This window comes from Leucoraja erinacea, chromosome 4 (assembly GCF_028641065.1).
Source record: "Leucoraja erinacea ecotype New England chromosome 4, Leri_hhj_1, whole genome shotgun sequence".
Lineage (NCBI taxonomy): Eukaryota > Metazoa > Chordata > Chondrichthyes > Rajiformes > Rajidae > Leucoraja > Leucoraja erinaceus.
This window is the reverse complement of record NC_073380.1, coordinates 61,293,469-61,318,408: the sequence shown is the minus strand read 5'-3', so window position 1 is coordinate 61,318,408 and position 24,940 is coordinate 61,293,469. Positions and strand designations below refer to the sequence as shown.

Below are 24,940 nucleotides of genomic sequence, written 5' to 3'. Positions count from 1 at the left end.
TCCCCTTCAGCTCCAAAATCTTTCTTCAACTGTCCTAAACTTCAAGTGTTTTGCCTGGAAAATTTGCCATTTGTGACTGACTTCCTTTGAGATGGAAGTCTAGGTTCCACTTTCATCTTAAACCATGTCTTTGTGCATTCAGCTGCAGGAAGTAAAACAAATGGAAAAGGAGAGACTTCGACAACAGCATCATCTCCAGCAGCCCCCTGTGAACCAGTATGAACCTGAATCCCCACAACTGAGTCGACTTGAGGAGCAGCCTGTTCTTGAGCTGGCTCAAGAGCCCGAAATGGAATCAGACCACATCAATGAAGTTGACAAAATTATTCAGAAGGATACAGAGCCAGAAAATGGAACTGACATTTGTAATGCAGAAAATGAACAAACAGAAGTTGACCAAGCGACTGCAGCTAAAAGTAAATACATTTGCTCATAAACCCGTGTATAGTTGTTGTGGCATAAAAGTGTACTGGCTTAAAATAAGGAAATTACTGATTTTGTTACTATTTTAGTTATATTCTGAGATTGATAAACAATATTGTTTTTTAATTGGTTTCCTTGTATATTAGACTGTATTTTAATATTCACCTTTCTGGAATTGAGATCAGTGCAGCACATAATCTTGCCAACCTTCTGGTTTACTTTATCTTCTTATATCAGCACCAGATTGCTGGTATCCAAGCCAATGGACACGGTTAAATACGTATTTCTATCTATTTTTTTGCCATTCTAAATAATAGGATGTGGTGCTTCTGGATTGCATAATGTTGGATAAAATGCTTCCTCATGGCTCTGATTAGTGTAATGCAAAATTAGTTTCAAGGCTAAACGATTATGGATAAGTATTTTAACAATTCTCCGGTTGAACTGTGTTATACTTTTGATTTATACAGCTGAAAGAATTCATTCTTGCCTTAGGACCTTCTCCAGCACTTTGGAGAAGTGCAGTGCTGCAACTAGTCGAACTGTTGCCTCTCTACACCAGTCACCTGGGTTTAATCCTGATCCAACATTTCCTTAGCACCGTGTGGGTTTACTCCCGCGTTCCAAGGTCATGTGGGAAGTGGTTGAGAATGTGGCGAGAATAAAAAATGGGATTATGTATGATTAGTGTAAAAGGATGGTTGATGTCAGCATTGAGTCGGTGACCCAAAGGTCCTGTATTTCTCTGACTTAGTCCAGTAATAATTTGATATTTCTAACATAACCTGTCACTGATTGATTGGCGTGATCTTGTTAATGACTTAAACTTAGGTAATTGCTTGTTCCGTCTTTATAGATGTGAACACTAACATTATTCATTACGATGAAAAACTCCAGCTAGATGAAAGTTGGATAAAATCGGCCTTCTTTCCAAAAACCAAAACCCCAAAATGTTAATCAAAGACATTCCCAGTGCTTCATCTTCATTTTCTATTCTCAGTGCCTGCAAAATGGTAATCTTTCTATTTGTAGGTTGAGTCTTTTTCATCAAGAAACACAATCTTTGGCAAAATTATCCAAAGTGCTCAGTTATTTTAACAACTTTAGGTTTGCTTCTCGTATCTTCCCAGGCCATGAGATTAAGATAGTGATTGGACTTGAAGGACATAATTCAGTCATTGTTCTTGTAAAAAGGGACCATTAAAAAAATAATAGCCATTATTTAGTTGTACCCCTAAAATGCAGCAATATATGAGATATCAATTAGTTGCAGCAAAGGCTTTGAACTGTGTAAGTGCTTTTGTTAACCACATCTTCATATGTTTGTTTCCTTTCTACCCATCACAGAGAAATTTGCAGAGAAAGTCAGAGTCATGCAGATCAGATTCAGACCCTTCAGCCCAACTCATCCATGCCGACCAGGATGCCCCATCTTAGCTAGTCCCATTTGCCTGCCTTTGGGTCATTCTCTCTAAACTTTTCCTATCCATGTACCTGCCCAAGTGTATTTTAAATGATTATAATACCTTCCTCAACTACCTCCCCTGGCAGTTCCTTCAATATACCCACCATCCTTTTGAGTGAAGAAGTTGCCACTCAGGTATCTATTTAATCTTGCCCCCCCTCACCTTGAACCTATGTTATCTGGCACTTGTTCCCTCTACACTGTGTAAAAGACCATTTCAAGCATAATGACATCTTACTGTGGCAGGATGACCAAAGGTGAGCATAACATCCTAACTTCTATTCTCAATACCCTGACTGAGGACCAATGCACCATAAACTCTCTTGATCACCCTATCTACCTGTGACGGTGCTTTAAGGGAGCTATGTACCTGTACTCCTAGATTCCTCTGCTGTACAAGACTACCCAAGGTCCAACCATTCACTTTGAAGGTCCTTGGTTTGATTTTCCAAAATGTAATACCTTATACTTATCTCCATTAAGATCCATTAGATATTCCTCAGCCCACCTGCCCAACAAATCAAGTTCCTGCTGTAATTTTTGATAACCATCTCCACTGCCTATGATACCTCCTACTTTATTGTCAGCTGCAAATTTACTAATCGTGCCTTGAACCTTCTCATTCAAATCATTGATATAAACGCACAAACATCAATGAGCTCAGCACTGATCCCTGAGACACACCATTAGCCCCAGGCGTCCAGTGCGTAAAGCAACCTTCCACCACCACCCTCTGCTTCTTTCCATGAAGCCAATTCACTATCCAGTCAGCAAAGCTCTCCCTGGCTCCCATGTAATCTAACATTCCAGAGCAGCCAACCATGCAGAAACTTATCAAATGCCTTGCTGAAGTTCATATAGACAATGTTTACAGCCTTGCCCTTATCAACCTTTTTAGTGACTTCTTCAAAAAACGCAAATCAAATTCATAAGACACAGTCACCCATGTACAAAACCACACTGACTATCCCTAATCAACCCCTGCCGATCCAAGCATGTATATCATATGCCTCAGAATCCTCTCTAATAACCTGTCTACAGCAGATGTTAGGCTCGCTGGTCTACAGTTCTCGGGCTTTTTCTTGAAGCCCTTGTTAAATAGACGCGTAATGTTAGCCACCTTTCAGTCATCAGGCACCTCATCTGTGTTTAACAATGATTTATACCTCTCAGCCAAGGCTCCTGCAATTTCTTCTCTAGCTTCCCATAAGGTCCTCGGATATTTATCTATTTTCATACACTTCAGGACATCCTGCACTACCTCTGACTATTACGGTTTGCCCTCGACATCTCCATTAACTGTCCAAATTTCCAAGCTTTCATGCTTTTCTCCACAGTAAAAACACTCATTGAAGACCTTGCCCATCTTCTGCGGCTCTAAGCATAGACAACTGCTTTGTTTTCTGAAGAACTCTATTTGCCACTCTAGTTATTCCCTTTCCCTAATGTACATAAAATCTCTTTGCATTATCTCCTGCCCCTTTTTTCCTTCCTGATTTCCATCTGAAGAATGCTCCTCAGTCCCCAAAACTCCTGCTGGGCTACACTTCATCCCAGCTGCCTATACCTGGCCATGCCTCCTTTTTCTTGACTAAAGCTTCCATTTCGCTCATCATCCAAGCTTCCTTACTCCCAGCTCTCTTGCCGCTCATTCTAATAGGAACATGCATGCCTTAAACCCTCAATATTACTCTTATAAAAGCATCCCACTTTCCGGACGTCCAATTTCAGCAAGTTTCCGTCTAGTACCATCCAAGTTGGCTTTGCTCCAATTCAGAACTTTTAACTTGTGGGCTTGTCCTATCCTTATTCACAACTATTTTAAACAAACAGAACTGCGCTTGTCCCAAAAGGCTCGCCCACCGACATTTCAGTCACTTGCCGTTCTCAATTTCCAAAGAGTAGTTCAAGCTTTGCCCACTCCCTTTTAGGCCCCAAGTCTGTTCTCTGGAACTGCAATTGTTCCTAGGTCAGCTAGGGCAGACATTAATTATGCTGCAACTTGTTTGTGATTTCAAATAACATAGTACATATCTCTTGTTTTCCGAGTCAAAATGTATAACAGCAGCCAATAAAGTTGCTTGTACCTTTAGTGGTCAACTAAAAGATTGCACGGCTTGGTTCTGACCCTTTTGATTTTGGGTCTGCTGCAGCAAAATTCATTGTTGCCTGACACACAATTTGTTAAGAATTAATTTGGAACTGATTTATGTTCTATGAATTCTATGTAACATGTAAATGGTGGTGAATGCTATGTAAGAAGAGCAGGGCTGCATGTAGTTGGTGGATCTAGGGTTGGGTACAGGTTGAGAGGGCAGAGGGTAGAGAGGGCAAGCAAAATTGGGTCTTGAGCAGTGAATTTGTGAGACCTGCTCATTGTAGTGAGAGAGGGAGGGAGTTTGGGATTCAAAAATAGTGACCAACAAACTGGAGGCTGTGCAGGATTTATGCCCAGAGATCAACACTTCTATGAGTTAGTCCGAGAAAGTAGCCTTAGTCATATTGAGTACGGCTGCGATTGAGTTCTGGGGGAGGGGTCATGAAGATTGTGAAATGAAAGTGTTGTGCAGAATAAGGGTTGGTGTCGAAGGCCTGAGGATAGTGCGTTCAAGAAATAATTAAAAGGGATCTTCCTCGGTTGAATTCCCTTTGCTAAGGGATTTTCCTGGGTTGGATTCCCATTGTTATGATAGTTGAAGGTTCCCAGTGACAGGGAATCTTAAGGGCCTGTCCCACTTTTCCGTCATTCGCGCGACCTGCTAGCGTGTGGGTAACGCGTGGGTAGCGCGGGACGGGTGCATGGAGTAGTGTGGAGGAGCGTGGCGTGGAGGAGTGTGGACTTCGTCCTGCATGAAATCTTCTCTCGCCACTGGCCTGTCACGTAACTGACGGCCAAAGTGGGACAGGCCCAATACCCTGGCGCGGCGCGGCGCAACGTCTCACCTCCAACAGCAGCAGAAGCAGGCAAATGATCGCCAAGCTCGGCCTGGGGCTCACGGCCGTTATTGATCCAGATCCGCCCCCACTCCTACTCCCAGAGGGGGGCCAAGACGATTGGAGATAGACACAAAATGCTGGAGTAACTCAGTGGGACCGGCAGCATCTCTATAGAGAAGCAATGGGTGACGTTTCGGGTCAAGACCCTTCTTCAGACTGAGATGTCGTACTTCAATGAACAACAGTCTTATCAAGTCTTATTTAGATTGAAGTTTGCCAGATTTGTGACTTTCTCTACTCGCTTAAGAATTGCTTTTGAAACCCCATATTTAAAGAATATGGTCTTGTTTTGATTGTGAACAAAGCCATTAGCTCATTTTCCTCTTCAGTGCTCAATGCTTGTGAGCAGCTTGGGCAAGTGGTAGATTAATATTGTTTCACTTAGTACACAAATGAGAGAATGCGTCTATATAAGTTATAGGAGCAGCATTAAGTTATTCGGCCCATCAAGTCTACTCGGGTCTATCTTTCCCTCTCAACCCCATTCTCCTGCCTTGTCCCCATAATCCCGACACCTGTACTAATCAAGAATCTATCCATCTCTGCCTTAAAAGTTTGCATTGACTGGGTCTCCACAGTCTTTTGTGGCAATGTTCCCAATATTCCTAATATTCTTTCTGAATTATGCTTGCATCAGAAAATGGTAATTGTGCAATGACAATTTCTTGTCAACATTTAGAGTTTCTGTTTGAAGCCAGTTAGATTCCTTTGGATGTCATTTGCTGTAGCTAGACTTTGAAGATAGAAGTCTACCATTGCAAATTTGTTTGCTGCCCTAACATCCCAATAGAGGGAAATTAAATGAAAAATGGAAGTGTTAGATTACTTAAATTGCATCCTCATTTTTGAGATAGAGCCTTTATACACTCTGTTCTGTGCTTCAGACTGTACAATATATTCAGTTACACGATCAGGTACTAGGAGCATTTCCTGTTATTTTTGATTTTCAGTAATCTGCTAAAGGTCTTAATTTTGCTTTCTCTGAGCAAAGCATCCAAGATAATTATGAAAGCCCCTTCAACCACAAGATCATGAAGCATAAGCGGTGAATTCTCTCACTACCCCAATTAGTGATCAAGAGGAGATGCTAGAATGTAAGAACCCACAAAAGTTGGTGTTCAGGGACAACAAATGAAGAATTCTATTCCATGGCATTACTTTTTATTATTTTTATTTGATGTAAAATTCTAAAAATTGCATGATGCTTGCAAAATTAAGGGTTAATTTATTACCAGTTCCCAACTTTGAGAAACGTCAGGTATTACAAGGGGATTACCGATGGTTCTCCTGTGAATAAAAGACAAACTGATAAAATGTTTTTTTTGTCTTGTAAATGTAATCCTGCAGAAACTATTAATTTATAACTTCCCTGTGCTATCATTGGGTAATGCTAGCTTCTGCATCTTTAACAAGTATATAATTGGTATTAGAACATATGATATTTTATTAATTCTGTGTCAGAAGATATTGAGAGAAATGTAGGGATTTAATCCAAGGAAATAAATAATAACTTTGGGTAATAAAAAGAGAATCTGGCAGCAGCTGAGGAGACAAGATGCATAACTAATCTTCCACATTGATATTTCACCAGACCTAGCAGCAAAATTTAAATAAATGTTGACAGATTAGTGGAGCTCTATGCTTGTTCTTGGGAGGAGAGAAGATGAGTGCAGATGTACAGGGGATGGTGGAAGATAGACGACGGATAAGGTATAAAAAGGCTTTTCCAGAAAAATTGCTGCCAAGATGTCATGAGAATTAATGCAGCAGGAAAACTTTGAGAAAGAGAATCATTTGTACATTGCAAGGATTGGAGATTTAACCAATGCAGCTTTGGATTTGTGGGATTATTCACAATCTTAGCTCCTGAGATGGACATCAAGAAGTTTAGAAAGGAAAGAGTTTCAGATAGATCATGTGAAAGTGAGAGCAATATAAAGGTGATGAAACTTACAAAACCTGTATAAAGTGAGGAAGCAGCAGTAATGCAGTTATTTATTTAATTTAAAAAGGTGAAGACTAACAAAGAGTCTTCCATGTATCCAAGCAACTGTAACAACTCCATTTGATTTGAAGGAAAGGAGAAGAGTTAAAGAAAAAGTTGCGCAAGAAGATAATTTTGTCAGACAAAGAAGGGTACTGCTGAGACAGGACTGGTTTTGCCTTTGTTTAAGGAAGAAGTAAAAGGCGACCCAAACATCCTACTGTGAGACAGAGGTGTGAAGGGATTGGCTGTCCAGTGAAAATGAGCTGATTATGACCAGGAAACTAGAAAATCGATGTATTAAGCAGTAATTTCAGCCTGCAAACTAAAAAAGAAATCAGGAAGTTGCTGTCCAGCTGTTTTCCACCTGGTTCCTCCATGTACTTGTGTGCGTTAATCGTTACATTTTTATAGACTATAATACTGAGATATTCACCACTAAATACAACAGTAAAAAGGGCTTTAAAATAATAATTACTTCCAAACAATCGGTGAAAACTGAAATTAACATCCATGCAATGAATTATTTCTTCATATTTTGAATACTAGTGCGTGGAAAGTACTTAATTTTTTTTCATCATTCTTAAACCACTTACCTCCATTTGTCTTTCCTTTTTTTTTCTCTCTGCATGATTTTAAATTAAATATTCTAACATACTTTTTGTCTTAGACCGTGTGACTCTAGTTTAACTGATTTAAGAGTCACGCCGTTCACCCCATTCACATAAGTTCCAAGGCCTCTAAGGAGGATTATCTGCTGATATGTCTCTTGATGGTCCTAAGTTTCACTTATCAGCCTAGTAAATGTCTCTGAGCAGCACAGATTTAATGAGTAGTAAATACACTGGTTCACTTTTGTTTTAGTTTAGTTTGGAGAAACAGCATGGAAACAGGCCCTTCGGCCCACCGAGTCCACATCGACCAGCAGTCCCCACACATTAACACTACCCTACACTACACCAAGCCAGTTAACCTACAAACCTGTACGTCTTTGGAGTGTAGGAGGAAACCGAAGTTCTCGGAGAAAACCCACGCAAGTCACGGGGAGAACGTACAAACTCAGTACAGACAAAGCACCTGTAGTCAGGATCAAACTCTGGTTTCTGGAGCTGTAAAGGGGCTGTCCCTCTTGGGCGTCATTTGCACGTGACGCTGATGGCGCGCGAACATTTTGTACATCCCAAAATCCTGGGGCACCATGCGCGACGGCGCGTCACTGCCGACGTGACCATGCACCATGCGCACGGAATGCGCACCATGTGCGCGGCACGATGCGCGTGTCATACGTTGTGACGCGTAAATTACGCACAAATGACGCCCAAGTGGAACAGGCCCTTAAGGCAGCAACTCTACCGCAGTGCCGCCCAGTGTAGAGATGCAGCACGAAAAAGGTCCTATGGCCTCTTGAGTTCACACTGACTACCGATCACCTGTTCACACTTGTTCTATGTTATTCCACTTATTACACACATTATTTCAATACAAATCACACTTATTTAGCTTAATGACTAATTTAGTGTCTAACAAAGAAACAAATTAAAATCTTAATGCAAGTATTTGAAAATGTATTGTTATAAATTGAGCAGGAGGCAGCATAGTTACAGTTGTGTAGGAAAGAACTGCAAATCCTGGTTTAAATCAAAGGTAGACACAAAATGCTGGAGTAACTCAGCGAGTCAGGCAGCATTTCTGGAGAGAAGGAATGGGTGACGTTTTGGGTCGAGACCCTTCTGCAGACAGTTGGTTTTGATGACCCACGGTAACTGACTAATTTCAAGTAGGAAAATCAATATTTAAATTTTCTGTCGAAGGCATATTATCACTTTTTTGAAGGCATGTACTAGACGACTTTCGAACTGGCAAGATTATTCTAAAAGCTTCATCTCACTTGATTTGAAGTAAAGTCAAAGCTTGTTTTATTCATGCTTGCTTTTATCTTTTAATTTAATGCTGGCTGAGTTGTTCTGAGCATTTTTATGTTCTGTCCTTGTACAAGGTTTTGAAAAAGGGATTACAGGCAGCAGTCATGGGGAGGGTCTTGAATTTGAGGATAATGTACATGAAATTGTACAGAACATTCTACAAGAATTGGTGGCCACTGTTGGAGGTAGTGTATTCATTTCATCTCTTAGTTTATTCTTATGTTTTGTCGTACATGTACATGACATTTTCAATGTTTTTTGTTGATGCTTTCATCTCTATTTTACCCCCTCTTTCTAGCAGTAAATGTTGCAATTTTCCTATTAAGAGTTAAAAAGGTTAATGGCAATGATTAGTTTTGTATTAATTTGTTTCAAACTTTTGTACAATTCTTCTCAAACATTTTTAATGAACTCTTTTTGATCTCTGGTTGGTGTCAGGTTACAGTTGACAATAATGTAATTGGCAAAATTGATTCAATACAATAATTGTTTTACTGATCTGGAAATAAGCCTGTTTAAGACCTAGTGTATCAGGTGATGTTGGAGTGTAGAGTTATCCTGCAGTTTAAGAACTGCCATTAGATAATGGTGAGATTGGAATACAGTGGGTCTGATACTTAAAGACTTTACAGCATATATGATTTATCTTTTTTTTATTGTTTGTAGAACTTTGCAGTTTACATGATAGAAATTAAATGTAAATTATATTGAAATTATTACTTATAGCCTTCCTCTATTGGTTTTAAAAGCAGTATCTCTCCATTATAATGTAGTGACATCTATTTATCATTTAATTTGAACAATACTAATGAGCAAAGTTGAAGGCAATAGATTAAACCTGTCACAACCTGTTCTCTTTGCTTCAGTAATCCAACACGAGAGGTGTTTTGTCATTGAACCACAAGAAGCTTATAGTATCACTTAAATTAAAATAACCACATTTTGTTTGGAAGGGCCACGGACGATGCGGTCTTGCACACCGCTCTCTCCCATCTGGACAGCCAGAAGGGGGGCTACGTGAGGATGCTGTTCATAGACTACAGTTCAGCCTTCAACACGATAGTCCCCACCAGACTGGCCGGGAAGCTAATGGAATTGGGGCTCAACACCTCCCTGTGTGCCTGGGTCCTGGACTTTCTCACCGCCAGGCGCCAGGTAGTCAAGATGGGAGGGAATACATCGAAGTCCCTCACCCTGAGCACAGGATCGCCCCAGGGTTGCGTCCTCAGCCCCCTATTGTACTCCCTCTACACACATGACTGTGTGGCTAGGTTCAGCTCCAACTCAATAATTAAGTTTGCTGATGACACTGTGGTGATGGGCCTGATCTCAGACAACGATGAGAAGGCCTACCGGGAGGAGGTGGCTGGTCTAGCACTCTGGTGGCAGGATAACAGCCTCCTCTTGAACATCAAAAAAACGAAGGAGCTGATCATGGACTTTAGGAGGGCACATCATCCGAGGACGTACACTCCATTCAGGATAAATGGGGATCCTGTGGATAGGGTGAACTGTTTTAAATATCTGGGAGTCCACATCTCCGAGGATATGACATGGGCATCACACGCCTCAGCACTCGTGAGTAAGGCAAGGCAGCGCCTTTACCACCTCAGGCAATTGAGGAAATTCTGAGTGTCTCCGAGGATCCTCCAGTGCTTCTACGCAGCAGCAGCGGTGGAAAGCATCTTGTCCGGGAACATTACCATCTGGTTTGGGAATTGCTCTGCCAAGGACAAGAAGGCTCTGCAGAGAGTAGTGCGTTCGGTCGAACGCACTATGGGAACTTCACTTGCCCCCCTGCAGGAACTATACATCAGGAGGTGCAACTCCAGAGCCAACAATATCATGAGAGACCCCTTCCACCCCTGCAACGGACTGTTCCAGCTGCTACGGTCAGGCAAACGCCTCCATTGCCATGCGGTGAGAACGGAGAGGTTGAGAAGGAGTTTCTTCCCAGAGGCCATTCGGACTGTAAACGCCTATCTCACCAGGGACTAACTCTACTGAACGTTTTTCCTTCCATTATTTATTATGTAAAAGAATATGTGTGTTATGATTGTGTTTATAGTTTGTTTGGTTGTTTGTCTTTTGCACAAAAGTCCGCGAGCATTGCCACTTTCATTTCACTGCACATCTCGTATGTGTATGTGACAAATAAACTTGACTTGACTTGACTTGATTTGTAAAGATTCTTTTAAGAAAAATAAATTATCTTAAGAGAAAACACCACATCTTTTTTTAATGCAAGTGTAACTAAATTCATCTTAAATTTAGTTGATTACAAAACCCATATCAATTCTCCAGAATTTGAGTGCATCATTTTAAGAAAAATACTTTGCAACCAACTGACAGCATTTGAGGATAGTAATTTATCTCAATTTTTTATTTGGCACATTTTTAAAATAATTTTATGATGCAGCGGTTCTTTTGTTCCATCATCCAGTCATTTCTATTATATCTTTTTAGCTTTCATTTTTTGATGTGTGCAGGAGTACTCGTGCTTCAATCTAATAATATGTTGCGTTATCTGTAGAAACAAAAAGCTGGTTACTACATAAAAGGACCAAGTGCTGGAATAACTCAGCAGGTCAGGCAGCATCTCTGCAGAACATGTATAGCTGATGTTACACAGAAAAGCTGGAGAAACTCAGCGGGTGCAGCAGCATCTATGGAGCGAAGGAAATAGGCAACGTTTCGGGCCGAAACCCTTCTTCAGACTTAGCTGTATAGCTGATGTTTTGGGTTGAGGCCCTTCTTCAGACTGGTCACAGTGGGAGAGAGAAGAAAGCTGGAAAAGGGGAGACCAGGACCTGCATGGCAGGTAATAGGTCGACATAGGTGAGGGAAGGGAGTTTCGATAGGCAGCTGGTTGGAACAAAGGCCAAAATTAAGAAAAGATGGAAGGTGTGAGAGGTTTGAAGAGTTGTGGATTGTTAAGCCAGAGAGGAAATTGGGGAGTTGAAGCAGGTGGAGAGGAGATAGGTGGGAGTCCAGGTGGAGTACAGGGGAGAGAATGGGAGTAAGGGGGAATTGGGAGGGGGGGGTTGAGAGGTTACCTAAAATTAGGGAATTCAATGATCATACCAAAGATAGACACAAAAAGCTGGAGTAACTCAGCTGGTCAGACAGCATCTCTGGAGAAAGGAATAGGTGGCGTTTCGGGTCCGGACTCTTCTTCCTACTCAGTGGTCAGACCATTGGGTTGGAAGCTACCCAGGCAGAAAATAAGGTGCAGTTCCTCCAAATTGCCTGTGGTCCCACTCTGGCAATGGAGGAGGCTCAGGACAGGTCAGTGTGAGAATGGGAAGGTGAGTTGAAAGTTTAGCAACTGGGAGTTCAAGTAGGCCTTAGTGGACCGAGCACAAATGTTCAACGAGTCTACGTTTGGTCCTGCTGATGTACAAGAGGTCACATTGGGAACACCAGATGCAGTAAATGAGTGTTGAGGAGGAGCACGTCAACCTCGGACTCACTTGGAAGGACTGCTGGGGTTCCTGAATGGAGGTGAGGGAGGAGGTAAAAGGACAGGGGACACGCTTGCAGGGGAAAGTAGCAGTGGACGGGGTGGTTTGCCTGGGAAGGGATAGAAACATAGAAAATAGGTGCAGGAAGAGGGCATTCGGCCCTTTGAGCCAGCACCGCCATTCATTGTGATCATGGCTGATCACAATGAATGGATGAGTGAACTAAGTGAACCAGGAGGGAGCAGCCTCTGTGAAAAAGGGAAAGGATACAGATGGGAAGATGTGATTAGCGGTGGCATCACGTTGGAGGTGATGGAAATTTCAGAGATATGTTGGATGCGGAGACTGGTGGAGTGAAAGGTGAGGACAATGGGAGGTTCCGTCTGGGGAGTGGGGGTTCATGAGCAGAACTACGGGCCACAGGGGAGATGCACATACGGAACCCATCTATGAAGAGGGGGGGGGATAGAGAACCATGTTTACGAAAGAAAGAGGACATGTCGGATGTCCTAGAATGGACACCTGTTTCTCCATTCCACTCATCCCTCCTCTCCCCCCCCCCCCCCCCCCCCCCCCCCCCCCCCCCCCCACCCTCCTCCCTTCCCCATCAATTTTCTCACTCTGGCTTTATAATCTGCAATAAAAGGCCTTATTCTGCCTGAACTGGTCTAATAGATTTCAGTGGAAGATAGAGCATGCACCCATTGACTCTCAAGCTTAATTTATTGCTGATTTTTTGTATTCTAAAAGTTATGGAGAGTTGAAAATATCAAAATCAAATTAAAAACCTCTTAGCAGCTTACAGCAGATATTTTGAAAGCCTTTCTATTCATCTAATTTTCTAATCATGAAGCAAATACTATTACATTTTTCATAACAATCCAAATTAGCTTCTATGGAGCTGAAATTTACATTACTGTAACCCATTTTAGAAGTTAATTTAACCTGTTTTATATGTGTGACTTTCTTAGATCTGTCTTTTTGAGTTCTTCTATTGTAGTTAAAGGATTTCAGTAGTATTTAGCCAAATAATTTTTTGTTTTATTTATTTTTGATTTCCACCCCAACCCCATTTTCTTCCTCCTTTTTAAAGGATCTCTCCCTACCACGCATCTAGGAGGATGGGACGATGTGGGATTTGGACCTCCCCACTACCATCCTCAGTGCTGCTGTGATTGGCCTGTAAAAAGTTTAATTGAAGGTGGGTGAGGCAGTGCCAGTTTGTTCCTACCCCTACTTCAAACAATATAATGAAAACAATCTGAGCCTGAAACCCGTCCACAGATTTGAGTAATAGGCAGCAGCACAGTGACATCAAACCACAAACTTGGCGTTGCTGTACTTAACCAATTAGGTTTGCAGTTTATTCACACCCATATTAGTTGTCCGTACACATTCAAAAACAATCTTAGATGGGCTGCCTCACAATGTCCTCCAAAAACTAGTAGTCATTGCCAACACTGATGTCAGTGTTGTTGTAATATGCACCAAATCTTGTTAATTCAAGTACTTGCTAAGCCATAATGGCTTCCAGTAAAGCAATGACTTGATTTTCAAATTCCTAGTTTTTTTTTTCAGAACATGGCCTCATCCCTTCCCAGTCTATGTAATCCCGTGCTCAATAACCCTGAGATGCCTCTCTCCAGTTTTAGCTTTTAAATCATCTACACTGTTGCTCTATCTTTGATGCTCATCCCTTTGCTACTGAACCCAGAAGCCCTCTGCTTCTTCAAGGCACTCCTTAAAACCTCTTACTTTAACCAAGCTTTTAGTTTTCTGCTCTAATTTTTCTCTATGTGGCTCAGTGTCAAATTTTATTTGGGAATATTTCAATAAAATCATCTTAATAATTATTTGTTATTTTTGAGTCGCTATATAAATATAAGTATTATAACTGTTTGTCTTTTGGAATTTAGTTTTTAGTCACCAGCAATAATCAGAATCATTTTAAATTTCTATTTTGGTGCTTAAGTTGTTAATTTTTAATGTATTTTAATTAAATATACATTCTTAATAATTTACTATTGTAATTTATTTTTGCTACTCACATTTTAACATTTTACTGACATTTCTTTTCTTAAAAGTAGTGTGCACGTGACAGTCTTGAAAAGCCTTGAAAAATAGTGTGCACTTGAAAAGCGTAAGTTTGTGAAGTTTTTAACTTGAGACATTATCCCCCAGATTTGGAAGAGAAACCAAGTGGAATTGGATGTTCTGAAAGTACTACTGGCGTTGTAGATGAGGAAAATCCAGCAGTCAATGAAGCAGACAATGTTCATTCCAATGGAATTCCAGGGACTCCAATCTCCATGTCATATACTCCTTCCCTGCCCGATGACAGATTGTCAGTTTCATCCAGTGACACTCAGGTGATGGCAAATAAAAAATAGATTTGTCTCATACAATTATTTTCCTATGTTATTATTATTATTAACCTATTCAGTTGGCATGGGATGAGGTTATTGGGCATTACATTTCCGACAGGATAATTTTACTGAATACCTTTTTCAGCTGCACATAAATAATTTGTACGTTGTAAATTTAGAGTATACCTGTAAATGTTTTTCATTTACTTTTAAAGATAGGGTATCTGAAAGTTTATCGTTGTTTGCATATTGTGTTCATATTTGCCATAAACTATAACTGCACATGTTTACGTTAGGTTTCTTTTTGTTTAATAGTATGTTGCTGACATAAAACAGAACAGTACAGCGCAAGAACAGGCCCCTTCGACCCACAATGTCTGTGCCGAACATGATAATAATAATAAATTTTATTTATTGGGCGCCTTTCAGACATCTCAAGGACACCTTACATAGGTTAACAGGAAATATAAACATATAATCAGAATAAAATAAATAATAAAGACATCACAGAAACACAAATTAAAAACAGAATTCAGTCCAAAAACAAAAATCAAAAACACAATGTGAAGAGAGAGCAGCGGCAGCTAAAGCGCGCCAGCGTCCACTCTCCCTTCACGGCAGCCATCTTGGTCAAAGACTAACAGGATTACCTTACAGACAAAAAATCATCCCCCCACAATGAACACCACTGTGGGGAAAGGCACAATGTCCAGTCCCTATCCCAAGTTCACCCCAAAGTCAGGCCTATTGAGGCCACCGCAATTGCCTCTACGGAGGCCCAATGTTCCTGGCCGTTCTTCCGAAGCCAACGAGGCCGCGCCGGTTTGGAGCTCCCAGGCTCCCGATGTTGAAGTCGGCGCCGCCCACTCCGCTCCGCAGACCCGCAGCCCGGAGGTGTTGAACACGGCGGTCTCAGCTCACCAGAGCTCCAGTGCGTCGATCCAGCGCGGCGGCCCAGGCAAGGCATCGCCCGCTCCGCGATAGCGTTCCAGCGCTGTGCCGCCACCGAGGCCGAGGTGCTGGGCGGTCCCTGCCAAGAAACGGCACTCCAAGCCCGCTGGTAGGCCACGAGGACGGGTCGACGGGCAGCCCGGAGAAAAAGCTGCCTCACCGACCAGGTAGGGACCTAGAAGTAAAATTAACCCCTACCCCCCACATTAAAAAGTCCATATCCCCTACGGACAAAAAACAGGACTCACTAAAAACTTTAAAAAAAGCTAATTAAAACGGATGGCTGCTGGCTAGCAGCCGTTCCCCAAGAAGGCTCCTCCTCCTCCTCCTCCTCCTCCTCCTCCTCCATGATACCAAGATCAACTCTAACCTGTCTGCACATAATCCATATCCCACCATTCCCTGCCTAACCATATGCCTATCCAAATGGACAAATCCTCCAGTATGTCCTCTCGGAGTGCTACTGTGACAGTCTTCCTGATTAGTAGAGTGATGGAGACATGTAGTGTAGAAGCAGGCCCTTTGGCCCAACGCGCACACAGACCAACATGTCCCATCTACACTAGTCTCACCTGCCTGCGTTTGGCCAATATCTAAACCTGTTCTATCCATGTACAGTCTAAATGTTTCTTAAACGTTATGATGATATATGCCTCAACTACCTCCGCCAGCTCGTTCCATACACCCACCACCCTTTGTGTGAAAAAGTTATCCCTCAGGTTCTTATTAAATCTTTCCCCCCACCTTAAACCTATGTCTTCTGGTTCTCGATTCCCGTACTCTGGGAAAGAGACTCTGCATCTACCCGATCTATTCGTCTCATGATTTTGTACACATCTATATGATCACCCCTCACCCCTGAGCTCCAAGGAATAGAGGCCCAGCCTGCCCAACCCCTCCCTATAGCTCAGACCCTCAAGTCCTGGCAATATCCTCGTAAATCTTCTCTACACCCTTTCCAGCTTGACAACATCTTTTCTATAACATTATGCCCAGAACTGAACACAAAACTCTAAATGCAGCCTCACCAATGTCTTATATAACTGCAACATGATCTCCCAATGTCTATACTTAATACTCTAACTCAGGGGTGTCAAACTCGTGGCCCGCGAAGGGGTCCGTGGGATGATTTCCCCGATGCCAGAGCGGGCTGCAGCTGTCCACGGTGCCGGATCAGATTGTGTTTGTGCACGCGCAGCGCGATCTGGTGCGCATTGTCGCATTTTGCCCATGACCTAAAATGAGTTAAAATGAGTTTGACACCTCTGCTCAAACTGATGGCCAATGAAAACCCAAAGTCTTTTGACCACCCTTTCAACCTGTAGTGCCACTTTCAATGAACAATGCAACTGCACTACTAGATCCCTCTGCTCTATGACACTCCAGTGCCCGACCATTCACTGTGTTGGTCCTAGCCATGTTAGTCTTTCCAAAATGCAACACTTCACATTTCTCTGTATTAAATTCCATCTAACATTCCTCAGCCCACCTGGCCAACCAAAATGGGACTAGCCAAGATGGGACATCTTGGTCGGCAGGTTCAAGTTGGGTTTCCATGCAGTAAAGCTCAATGACTCCATAACGTTGCAGAACAATGAAAACATAATTTCTGGATAATGTTTGATATATGCTGTAACTTCCGAAAATAGATGTCAAAATTCTGCACTCCTTATGAGGAGGTAAAGTTTTTTTAAAGACTGGTGCAAAATCTATTAATAAATTCAGATATGATGGAAAATATGCAGTTGGTTCTAATGATAATGATTGATATAAAGATCATGTATGGAAACATTGACTCTGCTGGTCTCTGCCATTGTTTATACTATGAAATTCCTCTCTTGGTTTATTCTTCCTCATTTGTGCATCAAACTTATCTTCATTCTATCAAATTTATTCCCAAACTGAATGTCTCATTGGTACATTAAATGGTACGTTGGTAATCACACTGCCAAAGAAAATAGACTGAAGAATGATTGAATTAGTCTCGATTGTTAATAATTTTACATATTATATACTACAGGTTCACAATCTCTTATCCGAAAACCTTGGGACCAGACACTTTTCGGATTTCGGAATTTTTTGGATTTCGGAATGGAAGATTATTAGCGTAGATTTTAACGTTTAACGGGTTGCTCAGTGGTAGAGTGCTCGGCTTGAGGCCGCAAGGTCGCGAGTTTGCTCCTCGATCCCGGCAGTAAAAAATGTTCGGTTCGCTCGGAGCTTTTTGGTTTTCGGAATTTCGGATAAAAGATTGTGAACCTGTATATCAATGCAAATATAAGCCCGTGAATGAATAGATACATGTGCTTGACCCATATCAAATGAAAATTAGTGCTTCTTAATTTGTTATTATCTTAATCGCAAAAAAGGAAATATTCCAATGAAACACACGTCCAGACAAATACCTCCATTTTGTTAGGTCACAATATTTACATGATAAATGTACAATAGTAATATCTTTTGGAAGTAAATCATGTAATTCATTTAAATGACAGATGGAATATCTGAAGGTTATGTTTTCCCCATCTTCTCTCAAGAGCAGAAAGGTCTTGTTCAACAAATGGTTCAACACTATACTGATTTTGCTTTATTTGTAGGAATGTGGAAACACCCCAGGCGGTCCTAGTGCTAAGTTCTCTCATATTCTACAGAAGGATGCTTTTCTGGTCTTTAGATCATTATGTAAACTATCCATGAAACCGCTTTCTGATGGTCCGCCTGATCCAAAGTAAGTGTACAATGATTAACTTATTATTGAATTGCAAATTTGAAATACATTTTCAATTCATTTTTACCATTTGAATTGTACATCTGTGGCTTTCCACTTTAGGACATTTGAGGTGCTCTTTCTTCAGTAAACATGGTTACCCGCTGCTGTTGTGAATGGAGCCCTCGCCTGTGTCTCTTTTCACTCCCCCCCCCCCCCCCCCCCCCCCCCCCCCCCCCCCCCCCCAGAACAAGGATATTCTCCTGCTCCTCACCTTTCACCACCAGCCTCTGCATCCAACAGATTGTTCTCTGACATTCCCATCATATTCCCATCATCTTCAACATGATCCCGCCATCAGTCACATATTCTTATCACTCTTTTCTGCTTTCTGTGGCGAACACTCTCTCCGCAATACCTTGGTTCACACATGCCAACCCGCCTCCCCCCCCAGGTACCTTTCCCTGCAACCGCAGTACATATAACACATCTCCGTATACCTCCTCTCTCAACAGTGCTTTATTTGTCACACATGCAATTGCACAGTGAAATTCATGTTGCATATATTACACATGCGGGCGGCACCATTTTTGGTACCATTATTCAAAGTTCGAAGTCCGGTTGGCCTGCGCATTCGATGTACTGGAGCAGTTCCGCGAACCAGCATCCCTCTCCTCTCCTCGCCCGACCATCTTTGTGTCTCGGGGGCGCCTCCTGCAGCCTACATGAAGGCGCTGGTTAATACATGTTGTATTCAGACGGACTCTGACTCAGTTTGGTGACTTTTCATCAGAACAAATCTAATTTTATATGTAGTGTCAGTGGTTCTGACATCCACCATCATGAAGGGCTTCAAGAGACTGGTCAAATTAATTCCTGCCTCCCAGACAGCCTGAGATCCATTGCAGTTCACCTACCATCACAACATGTCCACAGAAGACGCCACCTCCCTGGCCCTAAACTCATAATTGGAACATCCGGTTAACAGGGGCAACCGAGTCAGACTCATATTTATTGACTAGAATTCCAACCAAACTCCTCTCCAAATTCCTGAACCTAGAACTTAGTAGTCCCCTCGCCAACTGGATCCTCGATTCCCTGACCCATAGACCACATTCAGTGAGGGTAGGCGACAAACCAACTTCCATGGTAATTTTCAACAGTGAGGATGCGTGCTCGGCCCCTTACTGTTTTCCCTATACACTCATGTAGGTGCAGCCAAATTCTGCTCCAACACCGATGTTTGCAGATGACAATACAATAATGGGACAGATCTCGAAAAACGATGAGATGGAGTACAGGAAGGAGATAAAGAGCTTAATAAGATGGTGTAAAGCCAACTACCTCTCTCGCATTATCAGCAAGGCGAAGGAGCTAGTTATTGACTTCAGGAAGCATGGTGGATTACTTCTCCCAATCAGCATCAAAGATACAGAAGTGGAAATGGTTCAGAGCTTTAAATTCCTGGGTGTAAATATGACCAACAATCTGTCCTGTTCCAACAACATTAAAGCCGTGGCCAAGAAAGCACAACAACTCCTTCACTTCCTTAGAAGATCAAGGAAATTTGTCATGTCTCCAATGACTATTCCCAACTACTACAGATGCACTGTGGAAAGCATCAGGATGCATCACAGCTTGGTTTGGAAACAGTTCTGCCCAAGACATGCAAGACAATTGTGGATGTAGCCCTGTTCACCACACAAACCAGCCTCCCACGACCTACTCCCTCTCATCGACTCCATCTACACATCACACTGCCTCAGGAAAGAAGCCAATATAATCAAGGGGCATATACACCATCTTCTATCCTCTCCCTTTGGGTTGGAGAGAGGATAAAGATGTCTGTAAATACTTCTGCCAACTGATTCAAGCAGTTTTTGAGGATAAGGCCAGGTATTCCACCCTAGCTTAAAAGCATGTGCCACCACATTCAGGAACAACGTCTTCACCGTTGTTATCAGTCTATCGAACAGTCCTCTCATAAGTGAAGGGCGTAGTCCTGATCTCCCAATCAATCTCAATGTGACATTTGCACTTAAAAAAAAAAATTGCACTACTCCTGTAACTGTAGTACTATAATATTGTACTATATTTTACACTATGGTATTTTTCTCTTTGCGCCACTTATTATACTTGTATATGGCTTGATTTGACTGGTTAGCACGCAAACAAAGTTTTCCACAGTACCTCAGAATAAACCAACAGCAAAACCAATATTCTTGATTCTATTCCCATGTAAATGGTATGAAAATGCTGGAAACACTCAGCAAGTCGTAGCATCTGAGGAAAGAGGAGCAGATCTGGTTCCCAGATAAATGGATCCATGAGAGTGTCCAAATAATAACCGCATACTTGGATACAATAAACATAAATTGAAGAAGGGTTTCGGCCCGAAACGTTGCCTATTTCCTTCGCTCCATGGATGCTGCTGCACCCGCTGAGTTTCTCCAGCTTTTTTGTGTGACCTTCGATTCTCCAGCATCTGCAGTTCCCTCTTAAAAACATAAATTGATGTTATAGTGTTTGACTTTGCCATGGTGATCATTGAAACTAAAAAGAGAGAAATAACATGAAAATAGTGGATAAAACCTTAAGAGGTACTGATCATGTTTATTCATTGAACCACAGGAGTTATCTTTTTGAAAAATATTTGGATTATATTTACTGTAAATAAATTGGTAATTTTCAATATTAAATTGTTTTGGGAGAATCCTTAATCTCAACTTTCATCTAATTTATAAAAGGCATTCAAAATAGTGATTTTTCAAAGATAAGTTGTATTCAAAATGTAGGTTTAATGAATATGCAAGTTAACATGAATTGATGGGAATCTCTGTATCAATTCTTTGCCTGTCAAAAACCTTCTCTAAATATCAATTTTACGTGTGTTCTAGGTCTCATGAATTGAGGTCAAAGATCCTCTCACTACAGCTACTTCTGTCGATTTTACAAAATGCTGGACCAATCTTCCGAACAAATGAGATGTTTATCAATGCAATAAAGCAATATCTTTGTGTGGCCTTGTCAAAGAATGGTGTCTCTTCTGTACCAGAAGTATTTGAGTTGTCACTTTCCATCTTCCTCACTCTCTTGTCAAATTTCAAGACTCACCTTAAAATGCAGATTGAGGTAAAATCTTGAATTCTAGAGTCAAAAAATGTTTAACAGCATCTAAATGGATCAAATATTTTACCTCGGCAGACTCTTATGCCTAGTGATTATGAAAAATGTAACCCAATATTATAAATACAAACTTAATTTAATCTACTGGTCTATTTTGTCAGCAAAGGGCTTTGTGATTGGATTTGCTAAGTTTTGTCTGGGCAATTAAATGCAAATATTTGCATCTATTCTATGGGTGTTTATTTTTCTTTCTAATTTCTTGCATGGCGAGCTCAACCAACTGTATCTAAACTCGTTTATGTTATGTTATTGATAATGGCCAGGTCTGACTCATTTTTCTTTCCCTTCCCTTTTCCTCCCTGCTGCTGAAACTAGGACTAGTTACTCTATATGGATAATTCAAGCTTGCATCCTACTAGGTTAATATTTATCTGCTTTGAGATTGTTTTTAAGATCAGAATTTTCAGTTTAAAAGTTAGCAAAGCTGAGTGTATGTCATTAACACTTGGACTGGAATTTTATTTGAAGTCAAAATTGCTGCAAATTGACATTTCAATTATTTTATTTTAGGTATTCTTCAAAGAAATATTCCTTTATATTTTGGAGACTTCTACAAGTTCATTTGATCATAAATGGATGGTAATTCAAACTCTGACCAGAATATGTGCAGGTATGTTGTTTAATATATTTTTCAGGGCAATTCTTTTAAGAAATTTAACAAACATTCTGATCGTGTGAATTTATCTCAATTAAATTTGCAGATGCTCAAAGTGTGGTGGACATCTATGTAAATTATGATTGTGACTTAAATGCTGCAAACATCTTTGAAAGATTAGTTAATGACTTGTCTAAAATCGCCCAAGGACGAGCTGGTCATGAGCTGGGAATGACACCTGTGCAGGTAACAGAGATGTACAAAGAGTGTAACTAAGAGCATATATATAGAGTATATCATACATGCACTCACACATAAACGTATGAGTGTATGTATGAGTATATTTGTACAGTGCCCTCCATAATGTTTGGGACAAAGACCCATTACTTAATTATTTCCCTCTGTACTCCGCAATTTCAGATTTGTAATAGAAAAAATCACATGTGGTTAAAGCGCACATTGTCAGATTTTAATAAAGGCCTTTTTTATACATTTTGGTTTCACCATATAGAAATTACAGCAGTGTTTATACATAGTCCCTCCCATTTCAGGGCACCATAATGTTGGGGACAGCAATGTCATGTAAATGAAAGTCGTCATGTTTAGTATTTTGTTGCATACCCTTTGCATGCAATGAAAGCCCAAAGTCTTTTGTCTGCGATTCATGGACACCACCAGTTGCTGGGTGTCTTCTCTGGTGATGCTCTGCCAGGCCTGTATTGCAGCCATCTTTAGCTTATGCTTGTTTTGGGGCTGGTCCCCTTCAGTTTTCTCTTCAGCATAGAAAAGGCATGCTCAATTGTGATCAGATTGGGGGATTGACTTGGCCACTCAAGCTTTGACCATTTTTTAGCTTTGAAAAACTCCTTTGTTGCTTTAGCAGTACGTTTGGGATCATTGTCTTTCAGTAGAATGAGCCGCCGGTCAATGAGTTTTGAGGCATTTGTTTGAACTTGAGTAGATAGGATGTGTCTAAAAATTTCACAAATCATTATGCTATTCCCATCAGCAGTTGTATCATCAGTGAAGATAAGTGAGCCAATATCTGCAGCAGCCATACATGCCCAGGCAATAACATTCCCACCACCGTGTTTCACAGATGAGGTGGTATGCTTTGGATCTTGGGCAGTTCATTCTCTCCTCCATACTTTGCTCTTGCCATCACTCTGATATAAGTTAATATTCGTCTCATCTGTCCAGATCTTTTTCCAGAACTGTGGTTACTCTTTTAAGTACTTCTTGGCAAACTGTAACCCGTCATCAGCTGTGATGTCTTCTTAGGCCTGCCAGTCCCTTTGCGATTCGTAAGCTCATCAGTGCTCTGTTTCTTCTTAATGATGTTCCAAACAGTTGATTTTGGTAAGCCTAATGTTTGGCTGATGTCTCCAACAGTTTTATTCTTGTTTCTCACTCATAATGGCTTATTTGACTTGGCACAACTTTGGTCCTCATGTTGATAAACAGCAATAAAAGTTTCCAAAGGTGATGGAAAGACTGAAGGAAAGACTCGGTGCTGGGAGCTCTCTTATACCCGCATTAAGGAGGCATTTTAAACACGCCTAAGCAATTACAAACGCCTGTGAAGCCATGTGTCCCAAACATTATGGTGCCCTGAATTGGGGGGGGGGGGGGGGGGGGGAGAACGGACACTATGTATGAACACATCTGTAATTTCTACAAGGTGAAACCAAAATGTATTAAAAAAATACCCTTTAATAATATCTGACAATATGCACTTTATCCACATGTGATTTTTTTTTCTGTTACAAATCTCAAATTGTGGAGTACAGAGGCAAATAAATAAATGATGGGTCTTTGTCCCAAACATTATGGAGGGCACTGTATATGCGTTTATATATACGCATATATATGTACGTGTATAGATATTGAGCTTAAAGCAAAACCAGCTTGAGTTTTTAAATCTGGGGTGGGAATTTATTCAATGATTGCAAAGGTGAAGTAGAAGGTGGAACATTACAGGAGGAAAGTGCTCAGGTATTTTTGGATGGCATAATAATGTAAAACTTGGGTCAGCTGAGGTACTGTGGTTCTTCTTAGTTCAGCCTCTAAAGGCCAATGAAAAAGAGAATACAGCCTCTAAAGGCAATTGAAAAAGAGAATATTAAGTAAGATAAGGTGCATAGTTTGAATGGATTGTTGAAAGAAGCTTTGCCTCATGCCAGGCGAGCCACTGGGTAGTCATGATAGCATTGTGATGTAGAATAGGAACTTGGTGCCATCTGCAAATACACAGACCTGATTCTAACCCCCTCCCCCTCACTTCCAAAAAGTGACATGGAGAGGCATCATTGCAAATAATGCACACTTTGAGATGAGGCATTCCTGAAGTATGGGGAATGGGATTACATGTTGAGGCATCATGATCATTGCAAATAAGTTACAAGGCACACACAAGATCTTTCCTCTGTCATAAACTAGAATTGTGATTTGCTTAATGTTCAATTCTGATTACCATCCTTTTTTTTAAAGGAGCTCAGTCTCAGGAAGAAGGGCTTGGAGTGTTTGGTCTCAATTTTGAAGTGTATGGTGGAATGGAGTAAGGATCTGTACGTGAATCCAAACTCTCAGACCAGTCTTGGTAGGATATTTTATACTTTTGTCAGTTACGTGTTTTTTTAAATCAGCTTGAACTTACAATATGGATTCAATGTCACAGAAAATAAAGTAAACATTCATGTTGATCAGACATGCCTCTAATTAGAATTCATCAATTTAATCTTTTACAAATTTTGGAACTGAAGCCAATAAAACAACATAAAATTGGTATTATAAATGCAATTATTGATGTACAAGGACAAGATAATTCGTTCATTTTTGTGTTTATAGACTTTTGGCGATTCAATGTTGTGTACAGCATGG

General features: G+C 41.0%; 1 protein-coding gene across 3 annotated transcripts in view; it reads left to right on the top strand.

The window, feature by feature from the left end:
- The window catches only part of arfgef1 (ADP-ribosylation factor guanine nucleotide-exchange factor 1 (brefeldin A-inhibited)), a 166,911-nt gene that overhangs the window by 72,158 nt on the left and 69,813 nt on the right, over positions 1–24,940 (top strand). The window contains exons 6-14 of one of the 3 annotated variants that reach the window (XM_055634412.1): positions 143–416; positions 8,866–8,976; positions 13,349–13,456; positions 14,437–14,624; positions 18,170–18,300; positions 21,177–21,411; positions 21,976–22,075; positions 22,167–22,306; positions 24,551–24,659. In XM_055634412.1, the coding sequence (XP_055490387.1) occupies positions 143–416; positions 8,866–8,976; positions 13,349–13,456; positions 14,437–14,624; positions 18,170–18,300; positions 21,177–21,411; positions 21,976–22,075; positions 22,167–22,306; positions 24,551–24,659 (1,396 nt within the window). The remainder of the gene's footprint in view (positions 1–142; positions 417–8,865; positions 8,977–13,348; positions 13,457–14,436; positions 14,625–18,169; positions 18,301–21,176; positions 21,412–21,975; positions 22,076–22,166; positions 22,307–24,550; positions 24,660–24,940) is intronic. The other 2 variants (XM_055634413.1, XM_055634414.1) reach the window with 2 other exon arrangements.